Source organism: Oncorhynchus gorbuscha, linkage group LG16 (genome assembly GCF_021184085.1).
Source record: "Oncorhynchus gorbuscha isolate QuinsamMale2020 ecotype Even-year linkage group LG16, OgorEven_v1.0, whole genome shotgun sequence".
Lineage (NCBI taxonomy): Eukaryota > Metazoa > Chordata > Actinopteri > Salmoniformes > Salmonidae > Oncorhynchus > Oncorhynchus gorbuscha.
Window position 1 is genome coordinate 54,248,044 of NC_060188.1, and position 22,641 is coordinate 54,270,684.

The following is a 22,641-nucleotide window of genomic DNA, read 5'->3' on the forward strand; positions in this document are numbered from 1 at the left end:
AAACGTAACAAATGTGAAAGGACATAAAATAAGAAGTGGCATGTGTTGTTTGGAAAAGCCAGTGGGAAGTTAGATGTGAGTTGAGTCATAAAAATGCAACCATTTCAGAACTGAAATGTGGTTAGCCTAAAACGTCTTACAAACACACATCTTTAATTCACAAAAGGTGTGTGTGTGTGTGTGTTCCACTGCAAATTCAAGGCATAAAAATCCCCACATCTGTACACAGTCATTTAATTTACCTTTGACTGCATTTAAGGTTTGGATTTCATATTAAATCCCTGACTTTACTACATTTCAAGCCCGAATTAAATTCCTGGACACAAAGTTCAATGGGATCTCCATAAACATGTCACTAAGCATTTCCTGTTGAGGAGTGAAAACCTGCACTGTGTAAAAGTTGCCCTTACACACAGATCTCTGATCAGCTTACTGTCCCAAAAGCCTAGCCTTATTCATTAGAGGTTATGGATGCAAAACTGACCTTAAATCAGCATTTAGGACCTACAGTACTTCATACTATTTCAAAGAAACCTTCTCCTTAATTACAAATCAACACGGCCCCCTTGGGCTTCAGCCTTCCGGTGATAAAGGAGCAGGGTCTGACACATGGCTAGGGCTAAACATGATCTTCTTGCAGAATCATTGAAAGAGCAGCAAGATTCAGACATTCCCAACCTATACTGCAGAGCAACTGGCCAAAACATTACATTTTCACATTAGTCATGTCACAACAAACCTACTTCGATTCTCTACAAGAAATGGTATTTGAAGAGGAATCTTGGAAGAATACTCTGTGTCTTAACGAGGGAAGCAGCTGACGAAAATTCCAGACAAAATTTAAAAAATGTATTGAAGAACAGAATCGAGCCGAACTGAATAAAAGTTAAGTGCTAAGGGGTTGACTCTCAATGCAATCCTGTAGCTTTAAAGTTACAGTATAACATCAATGTTTTGGGGTGTGAACAGGAGAGGGAAAAGCAATGACTGGGAATAGAGCAGATATGGCCGTCTGAATGAACTGTGCACTTTCCAAGTTGACAGCTTATCAATTTTGGTTTTAAAAATCCTTGGGCTCCCCCGAGTGGTGCAGAGGTCTAAGGCACTGCATCTTGGTGCTAGAGGTGTCACTACAGACCCTGGTTTGATCCCGGGCTGTATCACAACTGGCCATGATGGCGAGTCACATAGGGCGCACAATTGGCCCAGAGCCATCCAGGTTAGGGGATGGTTTGGCCGGGGTAGGCCATCATTGTAAAATAAGAATTTGTTCTTAACTGACTTACTTAGTTAAATAAAGGTTAATAAAATAAAGGAAAACTGTGTATGAATAGCCAGCAGTTATCTGATGATGCACTTCTCCAACCTATACAGTAAACCAATGTTAGTTATTGCAGAAAGAGACCTTCAAAGGGTATTAACTTCTCTGTTTTAAGATTACGTAACATCATGGGAAAAGGTACACAAACTCCATGTTATACAACAGTATATTTCAGATACTTAAAGGTTGAACAATATGTCAAATAAGGATAGTATCAACTATCAAGTGTAGTGAAGGTCTACACACTCATTGTACTCGTCACATTTTTCTGCCTTCAAAATTTATTCAATTTTTTTTTCCCTCCACCTTTTCAAAGTGAAAGAAAAAATGTCTTCATACCTCACAGTTAATACTTTGGGCTGAAATTACTGCTGTAAATAATTTTGAATAAGATTCTACCATATTTTGCCTGTGCTTATCTCCATTCTGTTTATTTTATCCTGAAGTCCTTAACGATTACAAGCAGATCCAAAACATGATGCAGCCACAACTATGCTTGAAAATCTGGAGGGTGGTACTCAGTAATGTGTTGTTCTCACAGGTCAGAGTTTATTCCTGGAGTGTACTACCTTTGGTTGCCACTGGAGAGCACCCGTGGGTTTCCTCTAGTATCCAGGTGACCCTGATTGGGCTAATTGGGGTCACCTGCTGGATGACTATTTAGGTTCCTCTGTGGACTGGGCCAGTTGCTCAGGTCTCATGTTTTGTTCAGTGTTCTTGTGTGCCCTTGCTTTGTTGTTTTGCTATGAAGACCTTAAGTAAATATTCTGGAATTACCCTTAACTCTGCCTGCTGTGATTCTCTGTGCCTGGGTCCAAGTTTGCACTAGCACTATTGTCACAGTAGACCTGAGCTGCAAAATGGACCCAGCAGAGATTCTTCAATCGTCCGAGGGACACTCCAAGCTCCACCACTTACGGTCGGCTCTCACTAACCATGGATCAGTGATTGGTCGCCAGGAGGCGCGGCTGAAGACATTGTCGGAGGATTTAGTAATTATTGTGTTCACTCTGTAGACGCGACAGACGGGAGAAACTGCTGCTGCACCTGTGGTGGTTTCTAACCCTCCACTTCCTACCAACCCATCATCCTCCTCCCCTCGGGAGCCTCATCTCTCATCACCGGAGCGCTATGAGGGACATCCTGGGAGGTGTCGTGGGTTCCAGCTCCAATGTTCGCTGGTCTTCGAGCTAAAGGTATCAACGCTTCCCACCAAGCGTTCCAGAGTGGAATACGTCATCTGCTTGCTCTCAGGACGGGCTCTGGCCTGGGCGATGGCCATCTGGGAGCAGCAATCAGACATTTGTTTCAATTGGCAAAGCTTCACCCATGAGATGAGGAGGGTTTTTGATCACCCCATCAGTGGCAGAAATGCTACTCAAAGACAGGGCAGCTGGAGCGTAGCTGATTACGCCATTGACTTTCGGACGCTCGCTGCTGAGAGCGGTTGGAATATACAGGCACTTCACTCAGTCTTTCTGAACGGACTCAGTGAGGTTCTCAAGAATTAACTGGCTTCCCGGGACAACCCTGACACTCTGGAAGAGCTTATCGTTCTGGCCATCCGGATTGACAACCGGCTTCGGGAACATCGTCATGAGAGAACGGAGGGGTCCTGAACAATTGGTTCCAGTGTTTCGGGGAGTCGACTCTTCACTGCCGTATGCTGGGCCTGCTTGTCCTGTACCCCTTTAGGGTTCTCAATTCGACTATGGTCCTCCTTCATATCCTTCAGAGGAGTCGATGCAATTGGGAGGCACCAGACTTTTAGCTCTGGGGAGTCAGATACAGATCTCCGGTCTGGAGAGTCAGATACAGTCTCCTGCGGCCAATACGGTAAGCACCTTGCTTCTGGACAACCTGTGGTGGGACAAGGAACAGTTGGATATTCCAGCTTTCAAAGACTCTAGGGCTGGTTTCTGAATCACACATTAGCTCGCCAACAAAGGCTGCCTCTCACTAAGCGGGACACTCCGTAGTCGGTCACTGCACTGGATGGTCTAGCAACTCACCATGCCTTACGAACTACGAGTTCTGGATGACCATGTGGAGCTTATCCAGTTACATCTGGTGGACTCTCCTGAGCTTCCCCTGGGTCTTGGACATCCATGGCTTTCCACCCATAATCCTCAAATTGACTGGCCTTTGGGAAGAGTTCTGGGATGGAATCCTTCATGCCAGTTCACCTGCCAGCAACTCTCTCCTCACCTTTCCAGTCCTGCTTGTCTGGAGACATCCGATCCTCCTGTTCTGCTGGCTGGGAATGACAAGCCCGATCTTTCCCGCGTACCTCGGGATTATTGGGATTTGGGTCAGGTCTTCAGCAAACAAATGGTCAGAAAACGACCTCCTCACATGCCCTACGATTGTGCCATTGACCTGTCCGGCACCACTCCGCAGAGAGGAGGGCTGTATTCTCTCTCAGGTCCAGAGACTGCAGCCATGAACAGTTGTATTGAAGAGGTGCTGGCGGCAGATTATATTTGGCCACCATCTTCACCTGCAGTTGCAGATTTTTTCTTTGTTGGTAAGAAGGATGGGGGATATCGCCCCTGTATTGATTACTGGGGTTTAAGTAACATTACAATCAAGAACCGTAATCAGGTGACCCTGATTGGGCTAATTGGGATCACCTGCTGGATGGTTATTTAGGTTCCTCTGTGGACTGGGACAGTTGCTCAGGTGCCCTTGCTGTGTTTTGCTATGAAGACCTTAAGTAAATATTCTGGATTTACCCTTACCTCTGCCTGCTGTGTTTCTCTGCACCTGGGTCCAAGTTTGTACTAGCACTATTGTCACAGTTGTATTGGATTTGCAAATGTTTTGGAATATTTGTATTCTGTACTCTGTCAACTAGAATAGTATTGTGGAGTAACTACAATGTTGTTGATCCATTTTGTTGATCCATCCTCAGTTTTCTCCTATCACAGCCATTACACTATGTAACTGTTTTAAAGTCAACATTGGCCTCATGGTGAAATCTCTGAAATGTTTCCTTCCTCTCCGGTTAGGAAGGACGCCTGTATCTTTGTTGTGACTTGGTGAATTTATACACCCTCCAAAGTGTAATGAATAACTCCACCATGCTCAAAGGGATATTCAATATCTGCTTTTTATACCCATCTACCAATAGGTGCCCTTTGCGAGGCATTGGAAAGCCTACAGTGCCTAGTCTTTGTGATTGAATCTGCGTTTGAAATTCACTGCTCGGTTCAGGGGCATTACAGATAATTGTATGTGTGGGGTACAGGGATGAGCTAGTCATTCAAAAATCATCTTAAACCCTATTATTGAACACAGAGTGAGTCCATGCAACTGATTGTGTCTTGTTAAGCAATATTTTACTCCTGAAATATTTAGGCTTTCCATGACAAAGGGGTTGACTACTTATTGACTCGAGACATTTCAGCTTTTCATTTTAAATGAATTTGTATTTTTTTTGGTGAAAGAAACATAATTCCACTTTGACATTATGGACTATTGGGTTTAGGCCAGCGACCCAAATCTCATTTTATTCCATTTTAAATTCAGGCTGCAACACAACAAAATGTAGAAAAAGTCTAGGGGGGTGAAGACTTTCAGAAGGCACTGTATATCCATTGTTTTTGTCAAAAGTGCTGAAGATCATTACATTTGGTTGGAAATCATTGATGGACAGCAATATTCAAACCAGGACTGAGTTAGATGTCAGATGAAAACCTGCCTCAGTCTTCTGAATACCTAACCCTGGGATATAGTTATATTTTTCAGTACAGCAATAACACATTGTAATGCCAAAGACACACCAGAATGGCTTTCCAAGAGGGGTTGAGTGTTCCCATGGGTCCAGTCTCAATACTAACTTTAAATCTGCTTGAGTTGAACATTGCTGTCCATAACAACATTTTATGAGCTGGTAATACAGTATGTCTCCCTAAGCGTTGTGCAGAGTTGGTAGAATCTTACTCAACAAAAATGTACAGCTGTAATTGCTGCCAATGGGGCTTCCACCAAGTATTAACTTTGGGGTGTGAAAACATACACAAGACAGCTTGGTATTTTATCGTTATTAATTTCGAAAATGTTCTATACTTTTTCTTTCACTTTGAAAATGAAAAAATCTAAATGAATCCTTTTTAGATTCAATTTTTAGGCTGCAAAATGTGATAGCTGTGAAAGGGTTGCACTTTCACGAGGCACTGTATATGTTTACAAGATGGATTTCGAGAATAGCTTACTTCCATCCCTAAAATAGACTGAGTCAACGAGTTCAGCTTGCACAATGCACAGAACCATGGAATCATTGGCTCAAATTCTAGAAGAGGTAGCTATAGAGGGGCCTAATGTTTTTGCCTAGAACCCCTTGAATCACCTATGTCAAAGCTGAGAGGAGCTGGAAGCTTTACAGTCTCCCTGCGGCCAAAATGCCTTAATGCATTATATTACAGTGATAAAATGGTACTCCTTAAAGTATTTTGGAGAGTCAAAGTCTAGTAAAACATAAGACATAACATTACCAGGGAGAAATGCACTTCCAGTAGTCGACGTTCATATAAAATCATTGCGCTTTTACAGTAAGGGGTTGGACACATTGAGGAAATCATTTGTGGTATTACCACTAAAACTCATTACAATAAATGATTCTGATGTCACCGTTTAAGCAATGCTTTCAGTCCATTAATGCAGTGCTTCTGCTATAACAAAGCCCATGAGAAAAACGTCCTTGATTTCCTATGTCAGACGTTGCATCTGACTTTTGATAATAAACCTCTATGGACCCCGTAGGGAGAACAAAAACAAGGTGCACAAATAGATTTGCAGGAAGGGAAACTTAAATATCGACTAATGTTAAAAAGCTAGGAGGTGGGGGTACAGAGGGAAAATGTTGTCCTCCAAACCAATGATATCCTGTAGAACAATGCTTTGAGAAATACACAGGAAATAGAAATGTCAGAAAGGAATGAGTGATGTCATTCCAGTAAACTGTGAAAGATGGCACTAAAGCGATTGCATCCATTCAAAGGAGCTTTATACTGTTTTTCCAAGTACAGTCTACTACTGTATGGTGCCAATCATCAACATGAGGCAATGGACAAACCGGATTCCATCAAGACAATTTCAGAATAAACTCCCTATTTTGGCACGTGGCTACAACCACTATGGAGAAACTCTCTCCATGTTGTTTGCGTCTCAGCCAACGTTTTGTAACACAACTGGTCGAAATTTCCAGCCAACTCGACAATGACACTTCACACCCCAAAACTAATTGTGGGAATATGAATGGTTGCTCTAGCTGCAGCTTGAACCAAAAGGGTATAAGATTTTTAAGCAACTTTAGGTTTACCATTTTTGCCCATACATTTATGTATTTTCTGAGAATGGAGAACACAAATATGCAGCAGCCATAGCGGTTTTACCTCACCCTGCTCAGCTGCTACTAGAATAAAATACATTCTGGATTTAGTGGCAGACTTCATATTTCTCTCTGTAAGGCTGTGTTAATTTATTCGAATTATCTGCATTCCACCAGAGATAAGAATCAAATAAGTTTCAGGTTTGCAGTCCTGTCTTTAAACACAGGATAAATAATAAGCTGCTGTTAATTTATTTAACTTTTGATCCTTGAATAACAATAATCATTGCAGTCTAAATACAATGTTGATTTTGGTTTGAATAATAACAATAATAACAATAATATTGTAAAGATGTTTACATTTACTTGAAATTAACTTTGTTTTGAATTGTATAATATAACATTGACTGTAATCTACCAAACTATAATTACCCCCGCTTCAGCTAAACACAATTAAAACATCAGCATTCTGTTTTGTGAGTTTTGTTTAGTTTCCAGAATGTCTTCCTGTTGCTACTTCATCATTCTAAAAAAGGGCAATAAAATCAAAGTGCTGATGCTAAAATCATTAGCAAATGACTAAAACCTTTGTTCAATGTTATTTTATGCTGTGCTGTTTTATAGTTATACAGATTTCCAACCATGAGGGTTGTCTGGACAACCTCTATAGAACCATATAGACCTGGCCTAGTATTTGGTGATCTGTTGATTTTGGAAAGCGTGTCATTAAAGTCATAGGAACAAAACCTGCTTGTTACTATTCAGCAGTAGTGGCTTTGGAAACATCCTCGAAAACATCTTGGAGAGTTCTAATGCATTTTCATGACCACGTATATTTTCTGTCCTTCTGCAGACTGAGCAAGTTGCAGCCAATAGCACATGACACAAACAATATTGAGGATCGTTAAATACGCCCATCGCTCCTCTCGGAGCATAAATCAAGCAAATCCGTTTCCTCTCCGTGTCAGTCCCCGGTGACGGACTTAAGAGTAAGAGCGATGCCCATGCTGCATTAGAGGGAGAATGGGTCGAGGGGTAAAGTATAAAAGCATGCAGGGTCCTCCTTACACTGAGCCATCGGAAAGCTAAAGCAGGCCTCGTCATTCCTCAGGAAAGCAATAGGGATCAAGTAGGCTTAGTGCCTGGCCGGTGAGGACCTCTGATGTAGGTGCCACAACATGCATCCCAACTGCTCGAGGTGTGCTGGTGTGCTTCACTTTTGAGGCCTGTGCTGCAGAGAAAAAGGCCCAACTTGTTGTGAGCTCCAAAGAGATATACTGTACCTACCCAGCAGACTAAGTCCTCATGAATTATACCAAACAACATGCATACTTTAGGGTCTCTCTCTTTCTATCGCTTCATCTGACTGCTAACAAAAAGATTAAATGAAATGGGCCTTTTCAGGGCCTGTTCCAGGCATAAGCGACATACGCGGTGTGATCAAAATAGGGGGGGTGAGGGGCACACACACGACTCAGTCGGGGTTTCAACTTACTATTGAGAGTAAGAATAGTAGAATACACCAGGTGCAATTGTTCGGAATTTGGTTGTGCATCAGCGGTTTTTCTCTTGTTATGTCAGTCACAGACAGTCACTTAATTATCGGTTTTAGCAAACTATTTTTTTGATTGGTAGTTAGTCTTGCCAGCTATCTAAACTTGTAGTTATCATGGCCGAATGGGGGCCCAGATCTCCAGGGGGTCCCCATTGATTTTGTTAGTCATTCTCACTCAGATATCATATTAACATGGCATAAGTCATTACAAAATGTGTAGAATTGCAGGAAATGTTATTTAAATCTGCAAAACATTCTCTCTACCCCATGGCAAATAGCGTAGAATTGCAGGTTATTTTCTGTAAAACTGCAAATGTATTTTCTCTGACCAATGGGAAAATGAGTAGAATTGCATGAAATGTGTTATAAAATTGCAATGTTTCCTCTCCACCCTATGGCAAAATGTGTAGAACTGCAGAAAACCTGCTTTAAAACACTAAAGTATTTTGCCGCGGGATGGGGGTGCCCCAACCAAATCTCGCTTAGGGCCCCCAAAAGAGTAGAGCCGGCCCTGGGACTATTAGAATGAGACCTGAAATGCATTGATGATATTCACAGAGAAAATTATGTATTTGTTACTTTGGCAATATGAAGGAGGTGGTATTAGGTGCTACGGCAAAGAAAGAGCAGCCATTTGCATATCGCTTCAATTTTCTCAAACGCTTTATGGCCATACATAAATGCACAAATTGGTTAATAACAGATGCTGTTCTTGCTCTGTTTATTTCATTCATTTAGTGCAACTGAATCACTTTATTAGTGATTATCCTCTAAAAGCTGCAGGAGAGCACAGCATCGCACCTAATAATGTAATTTACCCATAAACTGGGGAATGGGAATATGCAAATAATGTATGGGTGTTCGGTATCTGCAGTTTTGCCCCTGGGCTGCTTGTCCCATGACACAAATCATCAATTAGGATCCCAGCAGGGCTTTGGAGCATCTAAATCATGTGTGTGTGTGTGTGTGTGTGTGTGTGTGTGTGTGTGTGTGTGTGTGTGTGTGTGTGTGTGTGTGTGTGTGTGTGTGTGTGTGTGTGTGTGTGTGTGTGTGTGTGTGTGTGTGTGTGTGTGTGTGTGTGTGTGTGAACAGCTTCAATGTGTCTGTACATCTATTGGAGGCATGCAACACCTTTCTTCCACGTAAAATTCCATAATTTGGAGTGTTGTTGATGGTGGTGGTAAACGCTGTCTCAGGTTCCGCTCCAGGATCTCCCATAAGTGTTAAATTGGGTTGAGATCTGGTCACTTATCTCCATGGCATATGGTTTACATCATGCTCATCAAACCATTCAGTTACCAGTCGTGCCCTGTGGATGGGGGCATTGTCCTCCTATGGAGGCATACCCATGGTAGCCAAAATAATGGCCTGCCCAGCATTGTTATACATGACCCTAAGCATGATGGGATGTTAATTGCTTCATTAACTCAGGAATCACACCTGTGTGGAAGCACCTGCTTTCAATATACTTTGTATCCCTTATTTACTCAAGTGTTTCCATTATTCTGGCAGTTATCTTTACAGCGCATATATTATATGTCATGTCTACAATCACTTGGCATGTACATTAATTCATTTCTAACACCATTAAAAAAATAAGATGCAGATACAGATAGCTGGGAGGGGGACTGATGGGAGGTATGTTTTCTTCAGGTGTGGGGGAGGGGGCTTCTGGGTTGGATGGAAAGGGGGATACGGCGGGTGGATGGCGACTGGGGGGGGGGGGGGGTTGGGGTTATCTTTGTATACATTTTTTGTATTGTTTTTTTGTACCTGTAAACCGCCCTCTGAAATAAAACAAATCGTTTATATCAGATGCAGGGTTTTACGTAAAGAATGCCTCAACTACTTTGACTAAATAAAATAATAACAGATGTCCAAACATTGCAAATGGATACATATTGAACTCATTAGTATGGCATGACATGATAGTGAATCAGAACTCCCTATGCCTTTTTATACATTGAAATTTCGTGAGGGAAAGACAAAAAACCTTAACTCTTTATAATCTACATGGCAATAAATTGAGGATACACGACTGAAGTGAATTCCAAATTATGTGGAAACACTTTGAGTGTGTTCTTGTCAAATGCCTAGCCCACTAAAAGCCCAATTCTGGAACAAACAAGTCATCTAAAATAGAAAGTAGCGACTGGGCAATGAATCGTGCCACACAAAGAGAGCCAATGTTCAGTCTGGAGAGGTCTTGCATGGTATGCCTCAGGATTGAAAAGCAAACATTGGAGTCACTGTGATGCTGACAGCCACAAGCCATTCACTTTAGACAAATCACCCTCTGTATCCCTATTTAAAATATAGAAATAATAAAGTGCCAAACTGAATCTATTTTTGATAGACATGGATTACATGCTGACAAGGGCAATGACATGTATATTACAGTACATTATATTACGCAATTTCAGATTAATGCAAACCAAATCACTTATGGGAAAATTCATTTAAAAAAGTATAATCAAATCCAATAAGATAAAATCTAAAAGGTCCAATGCAGTCGTTTTTATCTCAATATCAAAAAAAATATTGGTAACAATGAAGTACCTTGTGATTGTTTTCAATTAAATTAGTAAAAAATAAACAAAAATAGCTTCTTATCAAAGAGCAATTTCTCAAGCAAGAATTTTACTAAGACTGTCTGGGAGTTGTCTGAGTGGGGAGGGGAAAACTGAAAACTTGCTGTTATTGGCAGAGAGGTTTGCACCGCTCTTTCTTATTGGTCTATTAACTTTACAGCATGCCGATGTCACCAGGCAGGCAAAAATTCCGTCCCACCAAAACAGGCTGATATTTCAGGCCATCTTTTCAAACAGCTCTTACATTAAAAGGGCACAGTACTATTACAACCTCATAGTGTGGAAACATATATAGAAAACACGGGTATAGAAAATATAGAAAAACACATTTTTTTTATTGCACTGGACCTTTAAAAACGTTTTGCCATGCTCAGGCTATTACAAGATTTGACTGACAAATCATTACCAGTCTACATGCTTAACTATGGCATTTGTATTTTAGACCAATTACGAATGATTAGGCTACAAAGACTGACTAGCATCCCACTGGGTACACGCTGGTTTAATCAACATTACTTCCACTTCATTTGAATGAAATTACGTTGAAACAACTTGGAATAGACATTGAAGTGATGTCTGTACCCAGTGGGATAAAGCTTAACCACCATATGTGCCATAAATGCAAAATAATGCACCCCAATGGTCTTCACTGAAATATACCTTTAATGTAGCCCATTTGACACACATAAACCATTTTGTTGACATCCTTTCATACACTTATATTTATTTCACATACATTAGCAACTGTGGATTTTGGATAGCCTGTAAGTGGTGCAAAAAAGCACAGTATAACCTAAAGTTAGTCGTAGACTATTACTTACTTTACCTGACATTACCTGACATAGTCTGACAAAGCAAAGCGTTTGTTTGCCTTAAACAAGAGGACACATTAGTTCCACCTATAGCCTATCAATAACAAAACGCTTATGAGAAGGATAAGACCGGATACAATGCCATTTCAAGACAATCATCCAGGTGCAAAATCAATGAAGAATATACTGCAAAATCAATGAAGAATATACAAATCCATATACATGAAAAAGGCCTAACATATAGGCTATGTCAGTCAAAACATATTTGCCAATACAATTAATTAAACAAACAAATAGAAAAATGCATAATAACTTATTAATAAATCATTATTCAATAAGCGTGATACATTGTCACGCGTGGAAAGCGCGTTCACGTGCGCAGTGTCTAAAATTGTCTTGTGCAGTCCTTCGATTATTCTCTCAAACAAAAACATTGTTCTATTCTCCATATCCCTTACAAACACCTCGCAAACACCTCGCAAAACGTGCCCTAAATGCCATTAACAGAAACAGAACCAACATATTTTATTAATCCATACGCTGCATCAAGAAAAAAACATCCAGTCTTCCCATCCAGTACAAAAATGTATCTCCCTTCTCTGTTTCTTTCTTTTCCTCTCCTCCCTCCCTTTCACACACGTTCTCCCTCCTCCCCTCTCTCCCTGTCTATCTTGCTCTATCTCTCTCCCGCTCTCTCTCCCTAGCATGGCCCTGTCTGTATGAATAATGTGCTGCCTTTTGTAATGAGGGCGAGGGGGAAAAAAAGACGCTGGAGTGTTAGCCTGCTCCATGCTCTGACATTGAAAATGAATGACAGCTTACCTGAATGCCAATCTTCATCAGACTGACACTAGGCTGACAACACAGCCTATACTCCCTTGCACAAACTGTGACGTCTGCCATGTAAGACCCCTCCCACCCCCCCACACACCACCCCACACCTCCCCTCCCCTCTGGCTCCTCGTATCCCCCCTCCCATCACCTCCACTACTCTCCCTCCAGTATTACCACACAAACCCCAGCACTGCGCATCTATTCAAATCGTGGAGTCTGCCGCCCCCCTGTCGGCTCATATTAAAAATTACCGTCAGACAAGCAACTGATATGCTACATTCATTGGAAACATTAGCAAACATTCCAGTTTTCCAGTATGAGGATGGATACATTCTGTCACTTCCTAATGACGCAGTGATGTAAAGTACTTAAGTAAAAATACTAACTTAAGTCGTTTTTGGGGGGGTATTTGTACTTTACTTTATGATTTTTATAAAGTTAACGTTTACTTTTACTACACTACATTCCTAAAGAAAATAATGTACTTTTTACTCCATACATTTTACCTGACACCCAAACGTACCCGTTACATTTTTAATGCTTAGCAGGATACCTATCAAGAGAACATCCCTGGTCATCATCTCTACTGCCTATGATCTGGCAGACTCACTAAACACAAATGATTCGTTAGTATAAATAATGTCTGGTTGTTGGAGTGTTCCGCTGGCTAAAATCATTTTCGAAAAGTAATGTCTGGTTTACTTAATATAAGGAATTTTAAATGATCTATACATTTACTTTTGATAGTTATGTGTGTTTAAAACTTTTACTCGAGTAGTCTTTTATTGGGTGTCTTTCACGTTTACTTTTTACTTCATTTTCTATTAAGGTATCTATACATTTACTTTTGATAGTTATGTATGTTTACAACTTTTACTCTAGTAGTCGTTTACTTTTTACTTCATTTTCTATTCATTTTCTATTAAGGTATCTTAGTGTGACAATTGGATACTTTTTTCACCACTGCAATGATAACACACCAGTTAAAAAGTGCTTTATTTATCAAATTATTCACAAAGATCTATTATCCCAATGTTACAGTGGCAATAGGCGGCAGGTAGCCTAGTGGCTAGAGCGTTGGGCCAGCGTTGAGCGTTGGACAAAGTAAAAACTTGTCGTTCTGCCCTTGAACAATTAATAATAATAAAAAAATGTCTTATTAGCTATAAAATCAGTGACTGGCAAAATGTCTGAAAAGCATTCTAGTTGCCCACTGGTAAAATCAACATCACGTTAGTTGGATTTATTGTGGTTAAGCATTCAAAGTTAAAGCATCATTGTTTGTTGTTTATGGCAACCAAGAGAGCGTGCACAATTTCAGATGCTCCTTCTTCTTGAAATACACTACACTTCCCAGCACTCTATTCGGTATTAGTAACAACCACATTGCCAGGCTGCTTCTGTCCTATGACATTGAAGTTTATTTGCAACCATTGGATCCAGCTGCTAGTTGTTATACAGTTTGCACGCAGGCGATAGTATAGAAGTGATTTCGTGCAAGTTCTGTTTGCGTTCAGAAATCCATTTTTTGGTGTTGTGGGTTATCACGAGCGGTCTCAAACTTTGAGTTATTTGGAAAGCAAGTTATTGAATCAGCACGCGCTCACAGGCCTGGATGTTGTGTTGAGTGTACGAGCTAGCTATTTAGCTAGGTAGCTAACTTTACTGTCGGGTGCAAAATGCGACGTCTAGAGTTCTAAACGATGCAATTCGCATTCTAGGGTGCAACTTGTTTTACAGAAACTCAATTTAACGCAATTAGCTTTGCTTAAGCTGAACAACAGCGCTAGCTAACGCATATAGCTACGTTAGCTAGCTAGCTCACTTGAATCTCCTCAAGACGTGACTGTGAGCAGCTAACTAGCTCGCTTGAATCTCCTCAAGATGACTGTGATCAGCTAGCTAGGTTAACCCTTTGGTGAAGAATGGCTGGCACGGTAATGGGCGTGGGCACTGGGGTTTTCCTCATTGCTCTTATCTGGATTGTGGCTCTCGTGCTCGGGATGATCCTTTTGAGAGCTACTGGACCAACTAAGTAAGTTACCGGTAGTTGTGTATACATACATACATACAGGCCTAGCTAAATAGGCTACCTCAACACAGTTTTTACACATTATCTTGTGCAGACATGATACCACACTGTACATTTGCATTGCCCCGAATAGCCTGCTTCTACAACCGCCATGCCAAGAGGTGAAATCACAGGTTCATAGGTGTATGCTGCACTGGCTGTTCCAACATTAAATCCCTGGCTTACACTTTTGTGGTTTATACTGTACATTATGTATTTCAGAGGGATTATAATGTATTTCAGAGATCACATCAAATACTACATGTTTTATACAGATGTATGGCTAGTCCAGGGCCGTCTACTGTTATTCGACTTTAGATCAGCCTGCTATTTGCACGGTTACTGTCTAGGTCAGATGTTTCTGACGGCGACTGAAATGGTTATGTCAAGATTTTACTCTGAGAAAATTAATTGACTCACTAAAACGTGTAAAAAGGGGTTAGTTTACTGGTTATACATATTTGATTGGGCTGATTGATGTTGATTGCAATGACCGTGGCCTATTTTGCATTAGTCCTAAAGAACACACAATCAAAAGTGATTGATTACCAGTCAATATATTTGAATAATACAATTTGACCCCATATGATATGAATGATATCTGTATTGTTTTTTAACAGGTTAGGCGTCATCCCTGTCTTCCTGCTGGCCTTCATTGCCACTCTTATCCTGGTGTTCTTCCCCCGCAGCTCAGAGACTCCATCACCATTCAAAGACATCGAGGTAATGTAATCCAGCATAGAGGCAGCCAGCTGCAGAAGGCTCTTGGGTGTCAAAGTTTCTCTTTAGAAGTGGGAGCCACTGGTGTAATGTGTTTTCTAATATTGATACTCAACTAGGGATGGGCATTTCAGATTTTTACTTGATTACTCGACTGAAAAAAACCCATATTTTTAGAACACAAGGCCCGCTCTGGAAAGAAATATATGTGCATTTATCTATAGGCCTATGCCAACAGTGCGCGACAATGGCTAATTTGTTATAACCATTATAGATAACAAATCCTAATTCATTTAGCAGACAAGACACTCTTATTTCCCGAGCCCTTATCACAGTCTAGACACCTATTTTATAGTTTAAAAAAAAGGTAATATAATAGAATAAAATATAATATTTTTCCAAATGAAAAAAGTTGCCACTGCGACGTGATGAACATCTCACGTCTGGAACAGTTATTCTCAGTGATCATTTGAAACGGGGCTGTATTTGGCGAGTTGAAAGCCTATTTTCTTCAGGGTTACAAAACAAAATCTGTATTTTTGATATTCCGATGTTCAATTTAGTTTATTCTGCCTGTTCTTTGGAATTTTCTAAATGGATTAACAATTTCACATTGAACACTGCGTGGTGATGAATTACAATCACGACATCTGTTTGAGTAGGTCTAGGCTTAATGATTCTGATAAATATACTCTGTGTTTATCAAACTAATGTTTTTGCCTAGTTTCATTTTTGGAACCTGCCTATGTTTAGTGGGGTTATAGCTTAGGCTAGATAATTCTAAACGGCACTAGCGGTTCACAAAGGAGCCCAAGTGGAAAATAGACGGGACACAATCGTTCCAAAACTGCAACACATATCAGTCCACTTTGAATTTGTGATAAAACTGGTGTCATTTTGCAAGGAATGTTGCTTGTGTATCCCATCAGCTGGATACAGTTTTATATGCATCTATTTCTGTAGGCCTAACGGGAGCTTGTGTTTGCATGCAATTGAGTGAATGAGACACGGAGGGAAAGGGAATTTAGGGAGAAGAACTGTGTGATGCTGGGCTATTTATTTTTTTTGGGGGGGGGGTGCCCCGTAAATGCACATGTGCAAATAGAACACTAGAGTCAACGCAAATTAGCTTACTCTTCAAGACAACAAGTTGATGCTGTTGCTATGCAACCTCTTGCTAGCTAGTTTAGCATAACAAATTACTATTTAGACATTTTACAACTTTGTGTGTGATCCTAAATTCAATGTGGAGTGCCAGTGTGCGCTCGTAAATTCAGAGCTTTGTCAGATTGTCTGTTTTGTAAATTCAGAGTGTTTCGCACACGGGAGGCTTGGGCCGAGAAGTTGATTTTGAGCATTCTGAATTTATAACAGCAGTCAAGGACCCAAGCTAACGTCGGCTAGCTTGCTAGCTACTTCCAGACAAATGAGACCACACTGATAATTTTACTCGCCCTAGCAGAGCTGGGTAGGCTGTTTTTATGTTTTCCAAAGCGTTGGTGACTGTAACTGTGCTGCTGGCAACAATTTAAATATGCTTTTTTTGCCAACGTTTACTGACACTGGCCATATTCAACGGGTGTTGAGCGCTCGTAAATTCATTATTCTGGGCTCTAGTACACTCAGACAAGAGTGCTCTGAAATCGGAGTAGATAGCCAGAGCGAATTTACGAAAGCACCCAAATGTCCATTGAGAACGCACCATGACTATACCATTTAGCTAAGCAAAGAATGACAGGAATAATCAAGTCAATAAACGTTGGGTAGGTAGATAGCCTATAGTTAATATACTGGCAAGTTTGATGTATAAGTAGCCAAATAACATGGTTTGTAAGGACAGTGTAGCTAACAAATTGTCAGCCAGCATAACGTGTAAGGTAACTTATTTGAAAAGTCATTACTTTATTACATTGCTCAACATTTTCTTAACATTTGTTATAATTAGTTAATGCAATTAATTTGTATCCACTCTCGTTGTACTTCGGCTGCATATTTTCCACCATTTTCTTCAAATCTGAAAACGATGTGAAGCCACGCAAATTTCCTGAAGAATTTCATTATGGGTCCCAAGTCCTTTGTGTGTATACTTCATATTTTTGCAAATTTAGTACCTCATCTGGTAACTTTTGGTATACTGACTATATCCATACTATGACCAATAAGCATACTATATACTCAATTCACGTCACAAATAGTATGGTTAGTATGAGTATTTGAGCACAGCTACAGACATCTGCCCCATTGAATCATGTGCATAATTTTTGTGTCATTATTAGCTAACTATGAAGGTCTATGGAATATGAATAGCCTATTGCGCTCATCAAATGATTCCCCTGAACAACACAGAGGGATTTGTCCCAAACAAGTAAACTGCAACCCATTTTTTTTTTGTCATGGTGGCTTTTGTTTTGTGGCCCATGTAGATTATGTAGGCCAAGCAGAGTGGCCTGTTGGCCCTGGCTGCAGAGCTGCAGTCAGAACATGTGGTGGTGTGTTTGTCATAAAGACCTGGTCTGGTTTATCTCTCCCCAAAGGCAGCGCAGCACAGACAGACCACAGCGCTTGCCTTTCCTGCTGCGCTGTCTGAGCATGGGAAAACCAGAAGTACAAAGAGGCATGGACTGTGTCTCATAGGGTTGCAAAATTATGGGAACTTTCCATAAATTCCCTGGTTTTCCAGAAACCCTGGTTGGACGACTGGATTTCCTGCTTATTCCCTCTCGATTTCGGAAATACCAGGGAATTTATTGAAATTTGCAATCTAGTCTCAAATGACACCCTATTCCCTATTTTAGTGGACTGCTTTTGATAAGGCTTTGTTCAAAAGTACTGCACTATATAGGTAATAGGGTGCAATTTGGGCCGTAGACATGGTTCTGTGCCTGTTTTCCTGTTAGTTTAGGCCAATGTGCAAGATCAGCTGACACACAGACCCGATGGATGAATCAGGCAATATATTTTCGACGATGTATTCATTATGGGTTCTGTTTTTTATGTGAATAAATTCACAATTTGCTGCTCTGTCATACTTTAAAAATCTATTTTTCCACAGAAAAGTGTTAATGTATTTAGGTTTATATAGTGAAATATTCATTGACTTTTAAATTAGTTTAAAATCTTAGGCATGTGTAAAAAAAAACATTTCTATTGATTTTAAAAGATGATTGGTGGAGTGCATAATTTCTAAAATAAACAAGCGTAGCTAAAATAGGTTTAATTCGGCTGATTGCACATTGTAATTAGTTGTCAATAGTCTACAACTGGTGTACTAAACGATTACTACATCAAAAACCATACAGTTCGGTATGATGTAGCCCAAGCCTATTGAAACACACAAGGGCAGACCTATTACACATGCAATTTGCTTGTAGAAGGTGGTCTTATAGAAGAGGCTCAACCAGTTATTCCTTACCACAGAGATCCTATTAAATTATATGTGACTTACCTCTGAATAACTAGCTACTGTGTGTGTGTTACTAAGAGATTGTGTGTGTGTGACCGACCACGATAATGTGTGAATGTGTATGCATGTGTCTGTGTGTGTGTGTGTGTGTGTGTGTGTGTGTGTGTGTGTGTGTGTGTGTGTGTGTGTGTGTGTGTGTGTGTGTGTGTGTGTGTGTGTGTGTGTGTGTGTGTGTGTGTAAGAAACGGCTAACCTCTTGCTGTTAAACAAAAACAAAATATCACAGTGCCAATTAGGCCGGCCCCAGACAGGGCCTCCGTACCGAACGGCTCGATGCCACATTAATAAAACATGGGCCCCAGCTCTGGGCTCCGCTTGCTGGCTAATTGGCAAATTAGAAAATGAGATGCGTTAAATGAGAGAACACTGCATCCGCCAGAGACAATGCCCCCCACCCCTGCCCCGAAGCTCCCACCAAGGCCCCAGTATCCTATCTTTAGTCAGCAGTAGGTTGTTACCGCCTCGTAATATTTGGCATCTGTACGGTGGAGCAGGTCTTCAGGGAGTTGGGTCTTTTGGTTAGTCATCTCTTCCACTCCTCCCCCCAGGTCCTTCTGTTTTGTTCCAACAGGCCTCGCAGTAAAACCAACAACTGTCCAAGTGTAACCTTGTATCTAAGTCATGGGGGCCCCCAGTTAACACACACACACACTGGCTGGAAATTGTATTGACCAAGATGATGGAACACAGTACTATTGACTCATCTGTGAATTATGTATTATATTAAATGAATCATATTAAGTGTAGTTAGTGTCTCTTTGAGGAAGGTTGGTCATAATGCATTCAATCATTTTATTTTGTGATTTGAATCATTTGTATTTTTGCCATTGTTTCAACTTACCTAAGTGTTTAGTTTTTTGAGCCATTTCAAGTGGATGATGTAACAAGTGATCATATTGTATACATTGAGAGTGATCATTATCTTTTAAGATAAGGCCTGTTATTACTCGCATCATTATTGACAAGTCTCTTGCCCTATCATGTCCATTTATTGAACGAGGCCATGTTTGCTTGAGTACATTATAGTTACTGCCTGAAACGTGTACATTTATAGAGCAACACGGGTCATGATCTACTAAGTCAAGTCAGACACTACCAAAGTCCATGTTAACATTTGGCTTAAACATTTGGCCACTAGTGAATTAAGTGTGAGGAGAGAAGCCTGCCTTGCCTTCCCATTTCCCTCCAGCCCTGATTACAGTGGCTCACTTGTGACATCTGTTGGAAGAAAGAGGAATTAGGATAATTAAAACACAAGTTACCCATTTATCAGATATACACAAACCATCATCGATCCTATCTAACTCATTCATCATCCATCTGGACTTTGATCTACACTGAACCAAAATATAAAGGCAACATGTAAAGTGTTGAGGGGGGAGGCTCATATTATGAGAAGAGTACTGTTAGTTTGGCTTAGTCTGTAATAAAGCCCTTTTGTAGTGAATAACTAATTCTGATTGGTTGGTCCTGGCTCCCCAGTCGGTGGGCCTATGCCCTCCCAGGTCCACCCATGGCTGTGCCCCTGCCCAGTCGTGAAATCCATAGTTTAGGGTCTCATTTATTTATTTAAATTGACTGATTTCCTTATATGAGCTGTAACTCAGCAAAATCTTTGAAATGGTTGCATGTTGTGTTTTTTATAATTTTGTTCAGTATATTTGGTCAACCAATGAATGAACATAACAACCCTATCTCTCTACTCCCACAGATCGTAGACACTTTCTTCATCGGCCGATACGTCCTGTTGTCAGTGGCCAGTCTGGGCTTCCTGGTTGCTCTGTTTGGCCTGCTGCCACTGCATTTCCTGGAAGCCGTCTATGCCAAGCCCTTGAGAACACATTAGAGCGGAGGGGCCAGGCCAAGTTGACTCGCTAGACTGGTGGCCAGGGCCGTATGTGCAGCACTGGAGATGAGAAAAGGCCAACTAAGAGGGGCCCTAGTTAAATGGAGCACCGGACAAGTTGGCACCTGAACCAAAACACAGGCAGAGCCAATGTTTTCTCTGTGGTCAACTGTTGTGTTTGTTGTTGGGGGGAGTTTTAGGCCAACCATAATTAAAGATAGGCTAAAATGTTGCCCGGTATCTCACCCTGACATAGATTATATGTTTTGTATATAGATAGCTATTAGTTTGAATTGTAGTGGTGGGGTAGCAGTTGCATTAACGGAATGTATTTATCTCTTGGCCCTCTAAAGTTCAGAGGATAAGACTTATAGCTGTAATTTAACTGTATGTATATTTTTGACATTCACTTTTGTTTTACTGAACTTGTATATTTTTTTAACAATACAAATATTTTACAAGACAACTTCGTTAAACATTTAATTGTTGGTTATCCCGCCTACTGAAAACTAATTCCTTCGAGCAAAATCATCCAGCATCAAAATGCCACTAAAGAACTCAGGCCTAGTCCTGCTGAAGCAGGCCCTGTTAAGGATATGCATAGCGCTGTTTGTCTACGTTCAGATGCAGCCAGGTGTCTTTTTGAGTGACTTTGGTTAATTAAGATATCTTCTTTGATTACACTTCTCATAGCTGTCTGATTCATGAAGCCTCTCAAGTCAGTCAAGTAAATTGAATGAAGAGAGAACTGTCAGTAGCAATGCTGTGACATACTACGATGTGAAGTAGTAGCCCTCTCACATAGTTAAATGGAGTGAGCGTGTTCATTAACTCCAGATGCATCCTGTGTTCTGTCACATTTGCCGGTATTTAAACCAGACAGATTGGATCTGCACTCGACTACATTGAAATGTAAATTTTTCAACTGACTGATGCCGTCTTTCTCGGTCTCATACCCCCAAACAATAAAACAAAGTGGGAAAGCACAAATTCTGGTTTTGCTGTTGTCCCACAAAAAAACTTAATGCAGCATTTATTTCCTTGAACAATGGATGCTATTGTTTTTAAGTTATTTTGTTATTTCAACTCTCAGATAAAATTGCATAAATGCTCATCAGAAGTGTGCATTGTGTAGCGTTCACACGCATCTTCACTAATCCTAAAATGAGATGTAATCTCCAGGACAACATACGATATATCAAGTTTCCCTATATTATTCAGACTGCAACAAATGTGATACTGGGAGGCCGGGCCTGTAGAAGTATTGTGAAAGACATCACAAAAAATATATATTCTTGGTATATTATTGGTAACATAGCACCATGACACTAACATGTTTCCTTTTGCCCCTTAGAGGATAGTAAGTAACCTATAAGATGTAAGATGGATGTCTGCTCTCATTTCTGTCGTCAATCATTTATCTCTAATTATACCATTCTGTTACACAGTGGCGTGGTTAGGATAGTATCACCAATGATTCCACAGAGTATGATGCTTTTTGCAATCTAGGGGCTCAATTTCCACTGCTCAGCCCCTCTCTTGGCTCCTTGCAGCCCCCTATTTAAAGTGCAAAGCCTGACGGGACGTGCAGTGAAATTCCAACCAGGATGATGAAAGAGAATCTAATGAATCAAAACCAATCCTATTAGTTCCGGCCCACATCTCCACACAGTGGCCTTTTCTACACGGTCAGGCCCATCCACCACCACAGGTCCCTCTCGCAGTCTTGGAAATGGGTGGTGCAGCCTGGCATGGGATGGATCTGAGATAATTCAACACAAGGGGTATAGGTGGGGGTGGGTGGGGGGGGGGCTCCTTGCCTGTAATCGAGCATGTGATTACCATGAAACATGATCTTCGCCATAGAGTGGTATAATGTTTTGAAGCATAGTGACACTTGTTGGATAGGATTTACCTGGGAGGTATAGAAAACTAATGTGGCCTATGCGTTGAAATGTTAGCAGAGACTAGTTTATTTGCATATGTGGGGGTTGTCGTTGAAATGTACCTTTAGAAATGTTTTTCCTGCAATAACAGTTGATATTTCAAGGTCGCCGTGCAGCAGATGCCACCGATTACCACATCTTTCAGCTGCC

At 40.8% G+C, this 22,641-nt stretch overlaps 2 protein-coding genes across 2 annotated transcripts in view; one reads left to right on the forward strand and one right to left on the reverse strand.

The window, feature by feature from the left end:
• The window catches only part of LOC123999771, a 112,853-nt gene extending 100,352 nt beyond the window's left edge, over positions 1-12,501 (reverse strand). Inside the window, exon 1 of the mRNA XM_046305796.1 lies at positions 12,434-12,501. The gene's annotated coding sequence lies outside the window, so the exon portion shown is untranslated. The remainder of the gene's footprint in view (positions 1-12,433) is intronic.
• A 1,313-nt stretch (positions 12,502-13,814) lies between these two features.
• Positions 13,815-21,008, forward strand: tmem218 (transmembrane protein 218). The gene is made up of 3 exons (XM_046307431.1): positions 13,815-14,480; positions 15,137-15,239; positions 20,411-21,008. Exons 1-3 carry the CDS (start codon positions 14,371-14,373, stop codon positions 20,543-20,545), a joined length of 348 nt encoding a protein of 115 aa, XP_046163387.1. The 5' UTR covers positions 13,815-14,370; the 3' UTR covers positions 20,546-21,008.
• Positions 21,009-22,641: the final 1,633 nt, after the last annotated feature.

Bases quoted from the DNA above. Each gene is read 5' to 3' on its own strand.
- tmem218 (XM_046307431.1), top strand. From the start codon at position 14,371: ATGGCTGGCACGGTAATGGGCGTGGGCACTGGGGTTTTCCTCATTGCT. The intron at 14,481-15,136 runs GTAAGTTACCGG...GTTTTTTAACAG, and splicing joins AGAGCTACTGGACCAACTAA to GTTAGGCGTCATCCCTGTCT. The intron at 15,240-20,410 runs GTAATGTAATCC...CTACTCCCACAG, and splicing joins CACCATTCAAAGACATCGAG to ATCGTAGACACTTTCTTCAT.